The 20,582-nt window shown below is 42.4% G+C and overlaps 1 protein-coding gene across 1 annotated transcript in view; it reads left to right on the forward strand.

The window, feature by feature from the left end:
* The first annotated feature begins 255 nt into the window (after positions 1 to 255).
* Positions 256 to 20,582, forward strand: part of cacng2b (calcium channel, voltage-dependent, gamma subunit 2b) — a 64,201-nt gene continuing 43,874 nt past the window's right edge. The window contains exon 1 of the mRNA XM_030433486.1: positions 256 to 780. Within this exon, the coding sequence (XP_030289346.1) occupies positions 570 to 780 (211 nt within the window). The 5' untranslated portion in view covers positions 256 to 569. The remainder of the gene's footprint in view (positions 781 to 20,582) is intronic.

A 20,582-nucleotide genomic window follows, 5' to 3' on the forward strand; every position in this document is an offset into this window, starting at 1 on the left:
CAAACGCAGGCCTGAGACGACCACGGAGAGAAAACAGAGCAAAGTCCTCCATCTTCTCATTATCTCGGCCTTTTTCTTTTCAGAGTTTGACATTTAGAGGCCTTCCAACTCAACAAAGTAGGCCTAGATCCCAGACCAGGTCTCTTGTGGGATCTGCTAGAAGCCTGTGTTTTTAGGTCAACATTTTTTTTTCCAGAGCAGGGCAACTTACTGCCACTTGAGGACTAGATTTTAGAAACCTCTGCAGCTGAGGGTTCTGTCATCCTCGCCAAAGTCTGTGTGACCCGTCTGTCGGGCCAAACAGCCTCCCATCCACTCCCCCCCCCCCTCCCCAACCTCACCGTCATCTTAATTTTCACCTGTTTGCTGTCCCAACCCAAAACCAACCATACGATTTCCCCCGAGCTCCCCTAACTCCCCCGCCCCCCCCAGCGGCCCCCCGCTACCGTCGTCCGCCCGACACCGCCCACCCCCCGTTTTCCGAGCTGGCGTGGCGACGCAAACTCACAAATATTTACTTCCTATACATCAAGAGGAAAGGGGGCCCCCCTTTCGTGGAATGCGGCAACATGGGCGTGTTTGACCGCGGAGTTCAGATGCTGCTGACCACGGTAGGGGCCTTCGCCGCCTTCAGCCTTATGACCATCGCCGTGGGGACAGACTACTGGCTGTACTCGCGCGGCGTCTGCAAGATCAAGAGCACCAACGAGAACGAGACCAGCAAGAAGAACGAGGAGGTGATGACGCACTCGGGCCTCTGGAGGACCTGCTGCCTGGAAGGTGAGCCGAAAGATGCCGTATATATACATGCACAGATGCACCGGCAACGCTCAGGCAGATCGATTCCTACATGCCCACACACACACATACACACAGTCCTGCATTTGCACTCACATGCCTACACATACGCTCACATGCCCACACTATTCTGTATGTCCTCTGCATCCATTTCCACTCATGAAAACACTGTCTTTAACCTACACACACCTCTGCTCTCGCCATCTATCTATCTATCTATCTATCTATCTATCTGCATGTCAATCTGCTGCATACTTCTGAGACAAAGTACTACAAGTCCTTTGGGTTCATGCACAAATTGTATACACACTTGTGTATTTCACAGTTTACCTTTGAATGTAAAATTGCAGCAGTCTTCTTTTGTAAAGCTACAAAGAATGAACCCTGATCTGAAACCTTTAGCGAAGAGTGCAGCACCTTCCTTCCAGACCGAAGATGTTTGGTTGCCTTCTTGTTCAGGGTTTCAGGGTTGTTGTTTTTGTACTCTGTCTTTGGCCGGCGTGTAGATTGGCCTATTAATTGTCCTAGAAGACATCGGCTTGGCTCACTTAGCTTAACGAACACACCGGACTCCAGAGGACACGGATGGTCCTGGAAGGTATACAGCTGACTCAAACGGTCGTCGGTCCTGCTGTTTGCTTGTTGCCACTGTTCATCTTCATGGCTGATAAACAGAAAAATCTCCAGCGGTCTGTGTTAAGATTGGTGCAGATTTCTCAAGTCCACCTTCATTTCATATTCCTTGCTGGAGTCTATGTAGGGCATGTTGAGCTATCTCACTAATCCTTCCTCCTCTCCAGACGAGCCTTGAAATGTTCTGCTGTAGGAAAGAAGGATCCGAGATCCTGAGTCCAGGCATAAATGTTGTTTAAATATGAACCAAAGCCTTTGCAGTTTTCTCTAGTGAATTATTTTATCATCATTTGAGTCTAAATTCCCTCTGCATTGCATCTTCCTCGCTGTATTTGTGGCGGGGGTGAACTCACGGATGACAGCTACCTCCATTGTTCTGGGTAGTTGTTTGCTGAACCATCAAACAAGGTTAGACTGAACATTGAAGAACATTATTTTGCATAGAATAAGAGTTTAAGACTCACATAGGTCCAATATACAGATGAGGTAGGATTACAGAGATCCTAAACACATATTTTCCTTTAGTCAGTGGTAAAGTTGGGGTCTGACTGCAGCACTCAGTCTTGTGTTGGCGCATTATTTGGTTGTTTGGAGGGTCATTGTGTTCCTTCGACTCCTCTGGGCTTGTCGACAAGAAGCTGAAGCACAGGCTTGTTTGGGAGATTAATTCTTGTTTAAATGTGTCATAAACTGAGTTTGCCCAGCATCACATATCATAAGACATCACATACAGAAAAGTCACAAAAACAAGTTGTGTGCGGTGCAATGTTATGTCCGTGTGTGTGATATGAGCGTGTCCGAGTCCTAATCTCAACAACTGCCCTTAAATATATTGCTAACAGTTAATGTCAACCTGTCTAACTTTACTGACAAACCTAAACTCTCAGAGAGGACTAAACAATCCTGAAGTTGCGAAGTTTGCACCCACACATACACAGGAGCATACACACACATACTGCAGAGAGTCAGGAAGCACGCACACACATATGTGATCCATCTCCATCCTGAATCACATAAAACACTTCCTTAGATTAATTTGATTTGTTTTACTGATGACAGTTTCAGTGCATTTGTGTTTTTTCCTCCGATGATTCGGTTCGTCGTCTTTTGGTGCTCGCCGCATGCACGGCACCTGTCGTGTCATCTTGATCTTGACCTTTACGCCAAATTGTGCAAAACTTTTGTCCTAGTTTCCAACTTTACGCTAACGTTTATGTGTATGCACTATGAATATGTGAGATGGTAGCTTCTGATTTGCCATCTAGGGATTTTTAAATACATCAAAATGAACATTGTGTGACGTGGACACACAATGCTGAGTCAAACCTCTTTCTATAGGAAGCTGTCTGTCATTACAAGCACCTACCTATTACTCATGTGCTGTGTGTTACGTGTTCATGTGTGTGTGTGTGCAGTTTTGTTTATATATACTTGCACTCACGGAGGGAGGTCCGACAGCTTTATAGGGACCTAAAACGCTTAACCCGTAACGCAAAGCATTATATTTAAGGATGAAGACTTTGGTTATGGGTTAGTCTCCAGGAAATGAAAGTAAGTCTATGTAATGTTCCCACAAGTGATAAAACAAGGATGTGTGTGTGTGTGCACTCATGCATATCCAGTCATGGTGTTGACGCTGTGACGTGACTCTCTCTTATTGTGACCTCACATTTGTCGCATTGGTTGAGTAACACAACCTGATCCTGTCACACACCTGGTTATCCGTTGTCACAAGGCCCCACCGTTACATTAAGATGTGTGGGTAGATTAACTATAACAAGCTCCTCACCTCAGCTCATGAGTAATCATTGAACTATAGTGGCGTGTATGGCAGAAGTCACTATATATATTTATTTTCGGTACCGCAGCTGGTTCTTTCTCTAACCTGATGTTGAAGCAAAGAGATGTAATAGAAACACTAAGCTCTTTACAACACTACAACTGAATTTCCTGATCTGACATTTAAAAAAATTTCAAAAGATTGAGTTCAAATAAAGCACATTAATGTACTGAAATGTAATGAGTAAGAGCTAGTGTCAGTTTAATGTCAGGTCACTCTGTCATGGACGGTAATTGCATCGCTTAATTCATTCAAAAATGTAAATCATGTAGAGTTGGGGGTTGAGGTTGAACCCAAACATGGCTTATACATACTCACTCCATCTTTACAGCGCTGTTAATTCACATCACAATTTCACATTATGCCCAGATAACTTTTAGCAGATGTTTTGTTTTCTTGTTTTGGATTTATAGCTGGTTAAACTTTTCCTAGATGAGTCTTTTTCAGGTTCAGACAGGTGATCTTCTGCAGCTAACAAGGCAGCTATCACAGTCACGATGTGCAAATGAAGCTGAAACATTATAATAGGCAGACAGCTCTTTAAATAGTAATAAGTAAATAGTACTGAAGATAGATTTTGTCAGCTTTCCTAAGTACTAAATCCTTCCTACATCTTTATTCTGTTATAGTAGCAAACTCATTTTTCAACATACATATGTGTTGTGCTTCCTTTTCTGCATGAAACACTTTTATTATTGCCAACATTTGATGAAAGCTTTGCTCCTACATTTCTAAACTGTTGTGCTGAGACGGTGATATCTTGGCGATACCTTTATCTGAGTAAAAGACTGATGGTGTCCTAAACTCTGCATCCTGCATGAAACTTGTGGCCTTCATTGGTAAAAGTTTGTTGGGTTTAGACTTGTGGAGTGACATGGGACGGATTTAGCCAAGAATACCAGGGTAAGCCAATAGGGCAAGGGGAATATTATAGCTACCAGTGAGGAAAAAACTTGTTACTTAAGTGAAATCTCAATATTTGGTAGTTGCAAAAAAAATGTGAGTCTCTGGAAGATGAAAACAAAGCTCCAACTGCTACAAAATTATTGACATTAGCAGTAAGATGCTAATGCTAGCTATGTAGATAAACTGCTCAAAAAGGCAGAAAGAGGAAAAAAAGGAGACAGTTGCTGGACGTCAGGCTCCTTTATCAGGTCACTTACATCAACCAGAATGAAGTAGAACTAATGATCATCATTTTTTTAAGCGAGCGGAAAAGAGACCCACAAAAAATGTTTTATTTAGCTCATGAGAAATGAGTTTTGCTCTTTTCTCCTGCACTTCGTGACCACGTTCTTTTTCATCCTGCATCCCGAAAATTCTTCTCAATGATTTAGCCGTGTTTGTTTGAAATCACCTCAAAAAGAAAAACAGCGTGAAAACTTGTTTCACCTCACTGCTTTTTTTTTTTTTCCTGAGCATCCGTTGAAAATGACTAATTTGGTGCAGGTGTGATGAAAGCTACCTGTGATCGACCATGTGACCGCGTTATGTAATCACACTAAAGGCAAGGTCACGGGAATGAATTCACTGCTGCAAGTTTGGAACTTCTTCGGTCGCTAGTTTGCAGTGAGTCTGAGGACAAAATGTGTTTATCTTTTTAAGACAGAGAACATGAAATCTTGGCAGAGGTTGCAAAATTGTGTCACATCACCAACACATTTGTCGATGTGAATGCAGCCACGCCAACTCACTCCATGTGATATGCTTATTCTCCCCGCTAAGTGGCTTTACTTTTCACACTCTAAGCTCACTCGGTGTCCTTGGCACTGGAGATTTGAAATGGTTAAGAGCAGAGAGGAATCTGAGAGAGATCCAGCTCTCGCTCTCTGTGTGCTTCGCCTTCAGAGCTACAGTTGCTTTATAGCTGCGTGGTGCAGAGAGGAGAAAGAGAGAGGAAGAGAGAAATTGGGAGGTGTTGAGAAAGAGAAAAAAAGAGGGAGAAAAAAAGAACAAGAGAGAGAAAGAGCAGGCAGCCCTGGTTTTCTGTCACACCCCCTCAGGCATCCTGTGCTATCTTTAACACACAGGCCTACGTTCTATCTAACCTATCTTGCCCCGGCTTTTAACATAATACGTCACAGTGTGTGCTTTTATTTTAATGCTCGGGACATTATGTACACGATTCGCAGATACCAGTGAGTGATGGACTGTTGTGGTTCTGTCATCCCGGTAACACGTTAGCATCGTAAAAACCGGAAAGATCACACATGACATTTTCACGTTGAAGCCCTGAGTTACACGTTGCAGATTTGATTATGTTTCTGCTTCATGCTTAGGCTTTCTTCACAAATGTGTGCGTGCTTGAGAGTGTGTGTGTGTGTGTGTGTGTGTGTGTGTGTAAGGCAGGCTGTCTCAGAGTTGGAGTGCATTACGGCGATGACATTAATTATGCTAATAGCCATCAGCTCCGTTAGCTTTGCAGTGCTGATCGTCAACAGAGCCTCTCCACGCTGCCTCTTTATCTAAAGCTCCGGCTAGTGATACGCCAGGATGGGGAGTAACTAATTACATGGAATCAGATTACAAAAAAAAAATTATCTGTTCACACGAAGGAAACACACACACACACCACCTCTTTATCTCAAGCTTCCAGTTAGTGGTTCAGTGGATTGGGGAGCACAAATGACATGTAATCTGATTACCGAAGTAATCTGCTTGGGAAAAAAAAAAAAAAAAAGAAGATCTTTCATATCAAGCAACCAGTCAGACTAATTACAAATTACATGTAATCTGATTGCAAAAAAAACTTACAGTGGTGCTTTATCTGAGGCTTCATTACGTGATATGATTGGATTGGAAGTGATTATTACGAGCCGATTTATTCCAAATTTGTGTGATTATGAGTGATGTGGGATCTGCGGGCTGCCAGATAGGAAACAATTCTGGTGATGAAAATACAGACAAATTAAATGACGATTTGAGGAGATAGTTCTGTTAACACTCCTCAAATTACAGCCGGCACTTTAAGTGACTAATAATCACCTTTAATTTTCTTCCCTGTTCTGGTGGGTTCTCAGTGTACTTGGTTAGATAACGACCACATCTGTGCGTCTGGGAGAGTTACAGGAGACGCAGATTTGTTTTGGTTATTACTTTTGTTGTGCGTTGTTATCTAATCGCATTCAAGGAGGTAACAAAGCAGTTATCACAGAAGCTACGACAATGATAATGTTTGAGATCAGAGTTTTCCTTGTGTTAAAATACGAGCTCACGACAGCATTCATTCATTGTGTATCATATTGCTGTTAGGCATTAGAGAGGCCCGCTCGGTGTGAAAAGAGACACATCCTCCCACTATGTATTATGGGACCAGTGAGACAAGTGATTGTAACTAAACTACAGTTTAGAATTTCTTATTTGAGTATTTCCATTTTCTGCCGCTTTTTTTACTTTACTTTACTTTTTTTCTCCAGTGCATTTATTTTATAACTTCTGTTATTAGTTACTTTGTAGATTGCACGCTGCATCACAGCTAAATTGATTTATTTTATCAGCAGTCCGATTAAAAAAAACCCAACAAAACAGTGATATCAGAAATCAGAAAAAGATTATCGATAACCAATAATCATTAACAGTATATAAATTCATGCAAATGTATCTTTACATGCATGTGGATATATGTGTTATTTACTTGTACTTTTGATACTTTAAGTACTATTTGTATTCCTGAAAGTATCAAACATGATTTGCATGAATGAGACGTCTACACTTTCAAAAATTAAATTGTGAAAAGAAAACATTTTAATTGAGGTTTTGCGTCATTATTATTGTAAACAAACTAAGAAGTTATTGCAAAAAAAACATTGTGATTGGTTCTATTGCCCCTTCTTTGCAGATGGTGTTTTTAAGGGTCTATCCAACCTTGTGAGCATTTCACAGACTGAAACAATTGTTGGAAAGCCCTTAAGCATTTGATTTCAATAATAATGTTAATGGTAGATCATCAGAGAACTATGGCACTCTTAATAACGTTTATCATGATGGAGATGTATATTAACGGACATCTGAACACCATCACCTCCTTCACATTTTGCATTTAACTGCCAAAGAAAGACAAAATGTATTATTTCCACACATTTTTGACATCACAAGTAACCGGCTTCTAGCAGAGCAGAGGTGAAACCCACAGTCCCTTCATTAAGATTCAAAAAGATCTAACACGCTATTTATGGTGTGTGATGGAGGAGTGCTGGGGAAGGAAATAAGAGCCATTGTTCTGCCTCTGCACTGAAGCTGGCAAACAGTCAGCATCCAGCAGCGCTCTGTGGGCGTGCTGTTGTTGATACTGTAATAGAAGTGACTGACAGGTCACGGCAGCTGTCAAACCTCAGCCGTCAATGTGCTGCAGCCGCCCAACTCCTGGAGACTTCTTCTTCTTCTTCTTCTTCTTCTTCTTCTTCTTCTTCTTCTTCTTCTTCACGAACCCCACAAAAACCTGTTTGAAATTATTTTTAGCTTCATAACTTATTTAAATTTATTTATTTTATTTTTTTTCCGTCTATCGTGTAAAGTGTACGCCCAGGAATATTTTATTATTATTTATTTTTTGCAGTAACGGCCAGTAAATTCTGGAAAATCATACACTCTGTTTTGAAAATATGTTGCCTGGGTGTGAGTTTCTTTATTGGTGTTTACTGCTGTTTTCCTCACAACAGCATGACATCTTTTATTGCAGCGATATCAAACAGATAGTGCTCAGTACTCACAATGTGCTATAACAAATATAACTGGAGAATAGTCTTGTATGAACTCCATAATTACTCATTTTTGGAAGGGAAGCAATTTACAACATGTTCAGTTCTACACTTCAATGTTTTTAGTCTTTTTATTTTTCTAGCATGCTAGCGTAGCATGGCTGTAGCGATGGTAACGCTGGTCAGTGAGTCCAGATAAAGACTCACTAAAGAACCACTCAGCTGATTGCCATGAATTTGACATTCGTGGTCTACAGAGAAGGATTTTTAATGACTTTTGTGACCCACCATCTATAACTTTTAATAGGCTTATCATCTTGTGGGAGTCCAGTAAGTTTCTAACATTTTGATAGTGTTAAATGGCAATAAAATAGTGTTTGGTTTACTGTTTCATTAAGGTAAATCTGAAGAGAGAGCATAATATATGTACGCAAGATATATGTAGCATTCAGCTAATGACAGTTAGACTTATTCACAGTAAAGGTTGACAAACAAGAATATAATCTACAGAATAAAACAGGAAACAACTACAAACCCCAAAGGTTACAACAAGTTTCAGACGACAGAACTGACTTTACACTAAATCTTGTGGCGCTGGAACTTTATTTTTGTAGTTTTAAACAGCGATACCTACACAGGCGGCGATGTGTGCATGGATAAACATCACATTGGGTCTCTTAACATAGAAAAGAGCTCATTCTACATCTCTTAATCTATCTCAATCAATCACACATACAGTTTTAAACTCTGTGATTGTGTATTTGTTCTTAAAATGGCATTGATTTGTATAAAAGTGCACACACACACACACACGTCTCAGCCTCGGTCTGATATCCATGCAGCCATCACGCGTCCCGTCGGACCCCCACGCTCCTCCATCCAGCAGCTATCGAGTCTGCTCCAGTTGGATTCGCTCTGTGTGCCTGTCAGCCTGGACGGATGGCCCCCGTGTCGGTGGTCCAGCTGTGGAGGCTGGCTCCAGAGATCCAGCCTGTCGTGGTCTTCCCGTGATGGATCTTGCCTCAGGACAGTCTCCCGTTCCTAGGCACAGACCGGAGCTGCCCTGGGGGCCCCAGCCTTGACAGGTGGAGCTCAGCAGGCTTTAAATGCTGCTATTAATCTCCATCACGGCGGGTTTGAGAGCGAGCGAGGTGTGTGTGACAGGAGATATGTTTCTGGGAATGAGGTGTGAGTGTCTGAGAGTGTGTGTGCGCCGTGTGTGTGTGTGTGTTTGTAGCAGCATTCAATTTTAGCTTTCATCACACTCAAAATCATTTTGTTACTGGAGACATCTGAACCCTTTGAACCTTTGAAAAGCTCACCACCTTTGATAATTTCCATCTAAGCAGCAGTGGCCTGGATTGTCAAAACACGTGATCTTCTTTGGATGGGAGAAAAAATTCACCTTTGGACCCTGGGTAATTTCACAGTTTTAAGAGCAATACTTATTTTCCCTGAGCTGTAACAGACACATGTTGAGACGTGGAGGTTTCTTGATGACAGCTAGAAGCAGAGCAGTCATGATCTAAAGTCTTTAGGTCGATTCAGTGTTATTTCAGCCTTTGGAGAGAAAGAGGAGTCACAGAAAATCTACATTAGACCTACATTTTTATGTTTTTATGTTAGAAGACTTGTAGGGACGAAGCACAAAGGTAAAGGACAAACCTTTTTCTTAGAATGGGTCAAAGTCCCAAACCTCTACAATGGAAGTGTCGAGTACAAAGTCTGAATCAGAAGGGCCACCGAGCAAATTACTGAATATGTGAAAAGAGTAGTAAAAAACCCTTTTGCTGACTAGAGGAAGCTGCATTTCTGCTGCAATCTGATGAATTGCCTCCAGTTGCATTGTGGGTAATGTAGGCACCAGGTTATAAACACCAGTCCGTCAGTGTAGCATTGCGATGTCATACCACTGGACTCATTGTGGACGGTTTAAAAGGTTGAATATTAAGATGCTGTCGTTCATGAGTTTTTCTATTTGTAGTTTGCAGGATTTTTTTAGGAAAACTCTACGATGGAGCCAAATGGTTTCCCTACCTGAATGACTGAATAGGTCACAAAATGACACACCTATATGGTCGAGGAGAGTACCAGAAACAAGTACTGGACCTTGGTTGTCACATGGTTAACGTTGTGAAATTGTATATTGGTAATTTACCTTACTTGTGTTACATAAGTCAGCGCTGACTTCTAGTTTCACACAGGTCAGGAGCATCCATCACAACCTGATCTTCACGTCTTTATACTATGGCGTCTCCTTTGCTCCCGTCTTAATGGCCGCCAGAGGTCATAACATAAATATGTGTCGTACTAAGCTGCAAAATGTTTGTTTTTCTGGTCAGACACCACAGCATCATGTAATCCAGTGTGAACATCAGTTTAATTATTGAACATGAGATGGTACATGTGTCAGCTGGTATGTTTTTACAGTACATATACATCATATTTATTATCTTTTTATCACCCAGCGGTTAAATCCCTAATGACCCTCTGCTCATTAGCTAATTAATGCAGTCGATCTGCAGCAGCCCTCCTCGTCCTCTGCCGCGGCGGCGCCAAGTATCCACGGCCGCGTGTCGCCGTGACGATGCGGCGCTCGGCTGGCGGCACAAGGCCGCCTGTCAAACAGGCATCACGGCCTCTCAATCAAAGAGACTGTTTACGAGCACTCACACACACCTGGGACTGACACACACACTCGGCTCCGCACCACAGGAGGGACATCAATCACACACACACACACACACAGGAGGACACAGGGCACATTTACATGCAGGAACATGCACACACATAGTCACAGGTGCGGCGGAGACACAAGGACACGCAGTCGTAACACGCAGCGGGCGTTTACAGCACGTTTAATATTTAAAAAAATGCGACGACTCGCTTCGTAGGCTCGGCACAAGTATTCCATCACACAACATGTATCGGATGATTGTTTTTCACTGTGTGTATTATGATCCAGATGCAGATTAAAAATGTATAAGCACGTTCTATTATTAAAACAGAAAAAAAGAGAAAAACTGAAGATTGTGCTTTCTAGTCAACAGCCTCACTGTTGACTAGAAAGCAGTAAGCTGGATGCTAGAGGCTGTCGGATCCAAAACACGCTGAAGAAAATGCTACTGCTGGTATATGGAATACATTTTTGTTGGGATTTCTTTTTGTTGTAGACCTTTAGCCTCAACTCTCCTGTATATATACTGAATATATAGAGATTGTGTTCTCTCTCAGGTTTAGCCAGGGGTCCTAAGCTTCAAACTACAACACTGTATAGTGGGACATTTGAATGTGCGAGGCTTCACAGACACGTTAGCAATAATACATGCAACGTGTGGTTGGGAATATTAACAATAGGAAATAAAAAAGAAGTTTTCTCCCCATCTGTGCTTTTCTTAAATCTTAAATCTAATCTGAAGAGAGAGAAATCACCCTTGAGTCGAGCTGGACATCATCCATAAACATATGCAACCTGTGACTGTCATTGTAAAAGAGCCACTAGCATAAAAGGTTTGGAGATACTGGACTAGTTTTAAATCAAGTCCTGGTGTTTAAAGGGATATTCCGGTGTAAGTTTAATCCATGGTCTAACACACCGTGAAACTGTGTTAGACTCCCTCTCGAGAGATCAAGTTAGCAGACCGCTAATTTACGGAGATTTATCAACCTCAGAAACGACCGCACGACAACAATACACTGCAGTAAATGGATCCAAATATAAACCGCCACCGAAAAAGCCACAAATAATGCTCAGAACAGCACCAAACTTCAGCAACAGTACAAATAGGGTCTCAGCACATAGTCCGGGGCATCTAACCTCCGCTAGCTTAGCTGGATTTCTACTGAAAAGCTGACTAATTACCACTCTTGATGCAGCAGCTTCCTGTTGACGGGAAGTCCCGACGAGTCGATTACCGAGTGCAGTAGAGTTCCGCGGCTCATGGATGAAAATGTCTGATTATGACTCCATGGAAAAGCAATCAAAGTTCATATGTGTCTTACCTGCCAGTTTATAACAGTTATTATCGAGAGCGGACAGGGAAAAGAACGGAATCGAGCATTTCTAACCGCACTCGGTAATCGTCACGTCGGGACTTCTCCGACCCGGAAGCTGATGGAGGAGAGTTGAAGTCTGTTTTTAGCTTCACAATAGAAATCCAGCTAAGCTAGCGGAGGTTAGATGCCCCGGACTATGTGCTGAGACCCTATTTGTACTGTTGCTGAAGTTTGGTGCTGTTCTGAGCATTATTTGTGGCTTTTTGGTGGCGGTTTATATTTGGATCCATTTACTGCAGTGTATTGTTGTCGTAAATTAGCGGTCTGCTAACTTGATCTCTCGAGAGGGATGGATCAAACTTACACCGCACTATCCCTTTAATATGGGCTGTGTCAACTAGGTCACAAGAGTCCTAACCAAATAAAACTGGACTCGCTCTCCGATGTTCAAGATGTTTCATCAGCACAAGACCAAAAAAAAAGATGAAATCCCGACTTGTTCTCTGCTGTATTTTGGGGCTGTTGGTTCCCATTTCAGATTTCCATATTCGCCCCCCCACAGGATCTTCAGTTTATGCAGAAAAATAAAGCCTCATCGAAAAAACACTTCACATTTGTTTGTGTACAAATTGAACTAAATCTCTACCGTGAATTAGGAACAATGATAACAGCTCTGTGTGAACAAACGAGTGCTCACTCGTAACTCCGTTTTCCTTCAGAGATTAATTTGATCAGCGATGGTAAATTACGCCGTATTTTACTTTACTCTGGAGTAATAGTGAATCACGTCATGTACCGTATCGTCTCTTAGTGTGGACACGTTTGACCAAAGACTTTCAAGAAGAGGTTTAAGAAGCCTGAATATATAAGTTTTCTAACAATAGACGGGAAAAACAGAGAGGAAACAAATACAGTATGTTGTGTATATTTCTCTTTAAACTATCTCGTGACCCCTCGGATCTATTTATTTACACCGAGAACCACAGTCTGGCAGTATAGTCACAGCGTAATAGTGTGATTTTCCACCATGATAACAGTTATGTCATGTGCTGCGTTTTCACAGTGGAGTCCGGTGGTTTAGAGTAGTAACAGTATGTCACGTTCTTTGTTTTACAGTATAGTAGGTTGAGCGTGGTGTAGCAGAGAGCTGTTGGCACCTCCACACAGTCTGTTTAACGCCTGGTGGGAGAGGTGCTGACAGGCCGCCTGCTCCCTAATCCTACAGACATCAGGAGCCAACGGGAATGACCAGGGAGCTCAGTGTGTGTGTGTGTGTGTGTGTGTGTGTGTGTGGGCAATACGTATGTACAGTATGTTTCCCTCTGCATAGATAGACACGCTAAAATTTGGTGCAACAAGGTTTGTTAAATACCCCCTGCCAACCATATCGCCAGTATTAATGGTGGCTACTTTTGGAACATTTCTGCAAATCATGGATTTATTGAAACCTGAACCACGAACCATGTCTGTTCTTTTGTTATAAGTTGTGGCAACACTGTGCTTGCGGTCTGGTTAAGTTAAGTCACTGGAAAAAACTCTTGGTTAGGGTCAGGAAAAGATCTTCCCGGCCTCCCGTTGAAGGTAAATACTGGCGCTTTGGGTTGGTATGTCGGGTAGGACACCAACGCAAAGCGTCATGTGACAGTCAACAATCAACTGTCTTACAAAGTCGTAGGAAGCAGTGGCGGTTCTAGACCAGTTTTAATAGGGGGGCCAGGTTGGGGTCGGCTTTTTTTGTAAGGGGGCACATACAACCCGGAAAAAAAGATAAATCCCTCATTCAGACAAAACAGTGTTTACAATTTCAGCAACTTTGGGAAGTAAACTGCTGAGACACTTTATTTCTGCCTTTCCCTTCAAAACAAAATCATTGCAAGAAATCTCTCATTGTATTACTGATGCAGACTCCCTGTCAAGGGGGCCACAGGGGGGTCCAGACTTGGAGTTACCGGGGCACTGGCCCCTGTTGGCCCCCCCTATAACCGCCCCTGGTAGGAAGTGTCTTACGGAAGAGAGTAACATTAATCTTTTCATCATGGTTTGAAGGCGGGGAACCTAGTTTCAATTGGCTTTTTTACAATTACAAAATAAAAGAGAAGAGCCATGTGTTGTTCACACACTGTGTGTTGGTGTAACCTGGACACATGTACTGTTCACAGAACATCTGCTTTTTCCTCAACACGCTTTCTCCATGTTAAGCCCTTTCTTTGGTGCCAGAACGAGATGTGTAGGAAGAACAACAAGACACCTGAAGCACACAGTGGCAACAGTAAAATCGAAGCACCAGAGTGGATAAACGATGAAGACGTATAACTTTTTCTGTCATATTTTTCACCTGCAAACTCTCCCAAGATCTCTTAAAAGATATTTTGCTTTGGTTGCCACTAAAACAGCTGGCCATTTTATTCTGGCAAAGGAACACCTGACAACACAAGAGAAACTCTAAGATCATGCATACGTCGGCTGTGTTTGTGTAAAAGGGTCTATCGATGCCGGTCGGAGCCCTCGGTCCCGCCCCTCCATCAGTCAGAGCGGAGTGACGGATCGACCGAGCTGCTCTCAGTGGGAACGCAGGGTGAAGCCGCTGCCGCCGCTCCATTATGGAGTTTGTCTTAGTCGTAACATATGGTCAGACTGATGGAGTAACAATGCTGTCATCTGTAAGCTGCATGAGTCATAAACACACACTCATAAACACAGTGTCTCTCTGTGTGTGTGTGTGTGTGTGTGTGTGTGTGTGTGTGTGTGTTCCCACTCTCGCTCGCCTGTATATGATACATTAGCCCATTGATTACTGATATGCAGTCAGACAAGACGCCTCGAACAAACCCAGACACACACACATACACACACCGACACACAAACATGTTACAAGACACAAATTGCATTTCCTTGTTTCTTATGATATTTTACTCCCACTTGCACATTGTGTGAGTAATAATGGATTGAGCATTATGTAATCATTTTAACACGGAGCCAAAGTGAATCAAGGACTTCCGGGGTTTGATTACAGAAACAAATAACAAAAAACCTCGATCAAAATCCCCTTTTACACTTGTAACAGCTCTAATAACTAAAAATCCACTCTTGGAGCGGCGCCTTCTGAGCAATATGTTGTCTGGCTTACTTCAAATGCTCAGATCAGGACAGCTCTTTGACAAACAATCCTAATACTGTTGTTGATTTTTTTGCTTTTTATAGCAGCATTTTTAAAAACGCTGTTTCACATCGGCCCCGGATCTTCATGGTCTGAACGTCGCGGCTCGACAGTCACACAGGTGCATCAGTGTTTTCTTAAAAAAAAACAAAAAAAAAAACACAAGCTCGATGTTTTTCTGTGGCGGGTTTGCTGTCGACGACTGTGCGTTTGTGTTCATGCATCCACCTTTAGAAGGGTCAGAGCTCAGAGGTTAAAGGTCAAATCTGTTGTCTTGTAAGGTCAAGTGATGTATTATGCAAGAGGACACACTCTCTCTCTCTCACACACACACACACACACAGCTAGCTTAAATGAGCAGAACCACCTAATTATCTCACACACCTGAAACCATTTTGTCAAAGAGAGCATTCCTCTAATTTCACATGTAATGAGCTGAATATCTGTACTCATATTTATTTATGTTGAAAGTTTCATGCGCCAAAACAAACAAGCAGAAACATGTGAAGTAGTAAACAGGCTGCTCTAAAGCTGTAAGATGATATTTATGTAGTTGCAGATGGACTTTTGTTGGATACAATCCAGGACACGCAACGCAAACGCACCACCTGGCGTGTCATCGAATACACCTCCAACACCGGGATATTTAACAGTGGTGCTGGACAGAGTGCAGCTGCAGAGTTTAAACTGCACAGAGAGTAACTCACACTTACAGTGCAAACATAAACAGACAGTCACTGACGTATAATAATAAAAAAAGGCATTTTATTCTGAAGGAAAACAACCTAAACCTGTAAATCTTTAGTTGCATTCATGCTTGTTCATTTTCCTTCTAGACACAAGATATTCCTCTGTTATTCCTGTTAATGTGTAAAGGCAATGTTATCTTTTCTCAGTCTTTCATTATCCTGTTAAAGTGCACACACTTATTAGATCTCCATGACAACGCTCCATGAATGCCGACTGCTCCAAAAACTCAAGATCCGTTAATTTCAGAGTTGCATTGACTGATTGTTTCTGCCAAGATGTTCTCACTCCCACCTCATCGAACATGGCAGCTCTGGTAACTACTACTACTACTACCAGTGAACCTGTGGATACTCCCAGTCACTGGTGAAACAAACAGCTCTATGATCTGCTTGTTGACTGCGCGAGGTAGCAGCCAGATGTCTCCGCGGCGAGGCGTCAGGTTCGATTCATCAGATTTTTATGGTCGCTGGGATGAGTTTACGGCTAAGCGCCAGATGTGGCGAACTCACGTTAACGGTAATGGTGCAACATTAAGCGGGTTATGATGAACTCTGGTGTCTGTGTTTTACGACTGGCGGTCCGCAGTAAATCCTCAGTGTGTTTATGTACTGTATAGTGTGTCTGTGTGTGAGTTTGCACTCGTCAGGGAGGAAACTATGTATACAGTGTGTTATGTGCCCGTCAGGATGCATGTGAGTGTGTGTGAGAGTTCTGTCTTTGTGTGGATTTTACAGATCATAGTGTGTTTCTTGGTCTTGAGGAGTATTCGACTTACGTGAGAGAAAAAAGTTGCATTAGGCATTTGTGCCTCCAGACGAAGACGCACAGAATCCGAAAACCTGCCTCAGGTGACGTCACTTGAGTCAGTTGCTGCTGAAGACAACCGGGAAAATGCAAACAAATCCAGGGATGTGTACTAGATGATTTAAAATCAAGTTTCAGGACCTTTGTGGTTCAGTTACGTTAAGATTTTTGCCCATCAAACATATGAGAGCAAACTTCGGTTGCCAGGTTGAGTCTCTGAACTGAGTAAAGGTGCCATCGTGATGTTCCAGAGATAAATCTCACCTTTGGCTCTTTTTTAATGTCTAATGGCTGAACATTGCCGTTTGCTTATTCCCTTGTTTACTCGTCGTTGTGGAGTTGCGGCTCCTTCGACGCTCGCTTCTCAGCGGGGTGGCGCTCTGAGCGTTAACCCTGAAAGAGCAGCGAAAGGCAAGTAGGAGGTAGCGATTACTATAATTAGCAGGTGAGTGTTTTTCCTGAATTAATCCGTCATATCCTCCGGCCTTTTCTGATTCCAGCGCCGCAGTCACGGAGCGGAGGCTTGTGCATGAGGAGGAAATGGTGTAGAGGAAAGATTAAGCCTGAAGAGATGGAAAAACAGACCATAATTCAGGTTTTGTAATTTACATGAATTGGCTTTAGGCTGTTCTCTCACAAGAAACAGTTACCGTTGCTTAGCCTTTTGGGCACGCACAGTGTCTCAGGTGTAGATCCTAATGGTTTAATCTAAGCTGGTTCCAGAGAATTCATGCTGAGCAAGACATCTCCATCGGTCGTCCTTAATCACAAAGCAGAAGGAGATTTCCTGCGTGCTTCCTCGCTGTGAAATAGGGCAAATAGTCTTTCATGAGAAGTCATGGATAAAACCGGAAAAAGCAGTCTGATTGCAGAAGTTTTCAAAATGAATGCCAGGTCGGTTGCTTCATTTCTTCGGCGCTCATCACCTCCTGCAAGACTGAACTGGAGCGGCCGCAGAGAGACGTACAGTAAGTAGCTGCGGAGAGAGTCAGTTACTGACACTTTTAAACACTCGCTGATCAATCGCAGCGGCTAAATGAGCCAGTGAAACACTGTGGTTGTATTGGGAAGGTGGTGGTGTGTGGTGGGGTGTAAACGCCACAATGAGCCTGCTAATCCATTATTCCCCCTGTTTAAGCCACTATGCAGTCTTTGTTACTCCAAATGTCCTATTTTTAACAGCCGTGTAACAGAAGAAACACATTACCAACACGGTTCTTCCTGTTTTGCAGTCCGAGGTTGGAATCTGTCGCTTAGCTGGGGTGAGAATTTAGCAACCCGCTCTGCAGAATGAATGTTGGCAATGTTAAAGTTAAAGCAGCATTATTTTTACCTTACCGTAAAGTGTCTCTGTCACTTGTTTCTGCTCTATGTACCTGTAGTGAGAGGATCATACACAGCATCACATACATGTGTACTTCAGCATACAAGTATTTAACACATAACATAACAGTGTCATGAAATAATGAGTTTTGTAGTAAGCAGGAATTTGTATTTACAACAGTGCACAAATGCCAATTTCTACAAAACCACATGTATGTTTAAGCTTCTCATTTCTTTATGTTGCCACGGTCGTTGCTTATGGTCTAGCTAGGGTCATGTTCCCAAATTTCTAAGATTTTTTTTTCCAAAATTAGGCCCTATGTTCCCACATTTCTAGGACATTTTCAAAATTAGATCTTGTGTTCCCACATTTCCCTTCAATTTAATGGTTAGGGTTAGGGGTTAAGGAAAGCCTAACTCTAAGGAAATGTGGGAACATAGCATCTAATTTTGGAAAAAGAATCTTAGAAATGTGGGAACATAGGCACGCTCCCGTCTTGGTTGCCACTTGTTCTGAAATACCTGTTGTTGGTCGCCACAAACACGGCAGGCGACATCCCGACATCTCGTCCAAAATATGTATATTTTGTCACAATTAAAAATGCTGATCTCTTGTCAAAACTATCCAGTGGTTTCAGATCTACAGCACCAGAGACCCCAGGAAAAAATATCTTGAACGTGAGATCTTGGCAAAAGTGGCAAATGTGCATTTACGATTCAAACTTTTCTAATTTCAAGAGCGTAATTACCACTGGTGATGGGGCGACTTGTCCCCTTCAGTGTGACTGTTGGCTTGTTGGTTTTTTTTGTGTTTTTTTTACTAAAAGTCTCCGTGAGCAGCGTCCTCACTGTCCGGCCGTCATCATCCAACTGAGAGAAGATCTGACTTGATATAAACAGACTTAAATTTGTACCATTTTTAACCACAGTTATGCCAAATATTGTCCTAAAAAAGCTAATGATCTGTCAAAGCCAGAAATCCCTCTGCACTGAAGACAACATCATTCCCTTACCTCTGAAAAACAAACCTGCAATCTTGCTCTCTTTGCTCGGATGAAGATCCAGTTAACGTAAAGGGATTTCGATGTGTAAGCTGGATGTGCTTTACTCGTTCAAACAGCTGATGACATGGATACAAATGGCGATTGGTGCTGTTCTTGAGAGAGCGGGGAGCTTCTTCCCTACCGCAGGTACTGCAGCGCACGAGTTGAGTCAGAACATGAAGCGAAAACGATTCAGCAGTTTCCTGAAGCCCTCTCAGACGTGTGAGCTCAGGTCAGTGCAGTGACGGCAGCGTGCGGACACAAAATGGCCTCCAGCTAGTCTGCTTGTTTTGTTTGTTCGGTAGCCGCGCTCGGATGTGCTGACGGACAGGTGACACACGCAGAAACGACTTTATTCGGGGCGGGTTTGCAGTGAATATGTATTCATGTGTGTGTGTGGACTTTCGGTGTGTCTATATGAGGATAACATTTAACCCTCATTAACGTCGCATGTTCCGTGTGTTTTGAAGCTCCAGATTGTTTGCTGATCTCTCCCTTCCTGAAGACTTCCTGTTAAGTATGTAATGTCAGGTAAAATCTTCAAAACTAGACGCACAAAAAAAACAGATGTCACAACATATCCAGAGAAACTGGGTAATTTTTATTGTAATTTTAAATGACTCGCCAACAGTGAGCCAATCAAAGTTATTAGAAAGGTTGAAAAGACAAAAAAAGCTGGAGTTGTGTGATAATTGTACGGTTTAAAAGGCTGTCTGTGCAATATCTGATTGATTTTGGTGTTTTTTTGCGTTTTTGTGATGCAGCTGTGTTTGTTTTGTGTCCACGGTTGAGCGCAATGTTTCCTCCTTTCGCCTGCAATGTGTTTTTAAAATGTTAAAAGCCTCACTGTGGTCTGCTGAAGTACCTGGAAAAGGCACCTCTGTCCAAGTAAATCAACAGAATCACACATTTGTATCAGTGCTTCAAAGCAACATATGATCATCGCCCGCCCAGTCTCACGGCAAAGTGTATTTCAGACCCGCCGATCAACTATGGCTTACGTTGACTTGGCTTAAAAAGTACATGCACGTATGAAGGTGTAGTACCAGCAGGGGGCGATATTGACTGACGCAAAAGGACGAGCCTAGCATTAGAAGAGCAGAAAGTTCGCAAACCAATATTTAGCCAAATGCTAATGCTAAATGTAAATTTAGCATTAGCATTTGTATTTGGTTAATACAATATTGGTTAATACATTTCTATTTTCTTTCACGTCTCCATTAAACTCATGTTTGGTAGCTGCTGCTCCGAAGTCTCTGCAAACTCTCCTGTACTGCTTGGAAACACTTTGACTTCTGTGATGATGATGATGTTTCCACCACAATAAATCTAAACCCTCTTTGGCAGATGAGAAAATGGAATACGTTTGGCGTTTGTAGTGTTTTAACAGGCATGAAAAACCGATATCATCCTGTCGATTGTCGGGTTTGGATGCTTTGTTTTGGAAGACAAGGACAAAATACATATTCTTCAATTTATTTACCATGTGGGACGAAATCAAAGACAAATCTATGGACAAAAAGAAACATATCGCTCAAAAG

Source organism: Sparus aurata, chromosome 1 (genome assembly GCF_900880675.1).
Source record: "Sparus aurata chromosome 1, fSpaAur1.1, whole genome shotgun sequence".
Taxonomy (NCBI): Eukaryota; Metazoa; Chordata; class Actinopteri; order Spariformes; family Sparidae; genus Sparus; species Sparus aurata.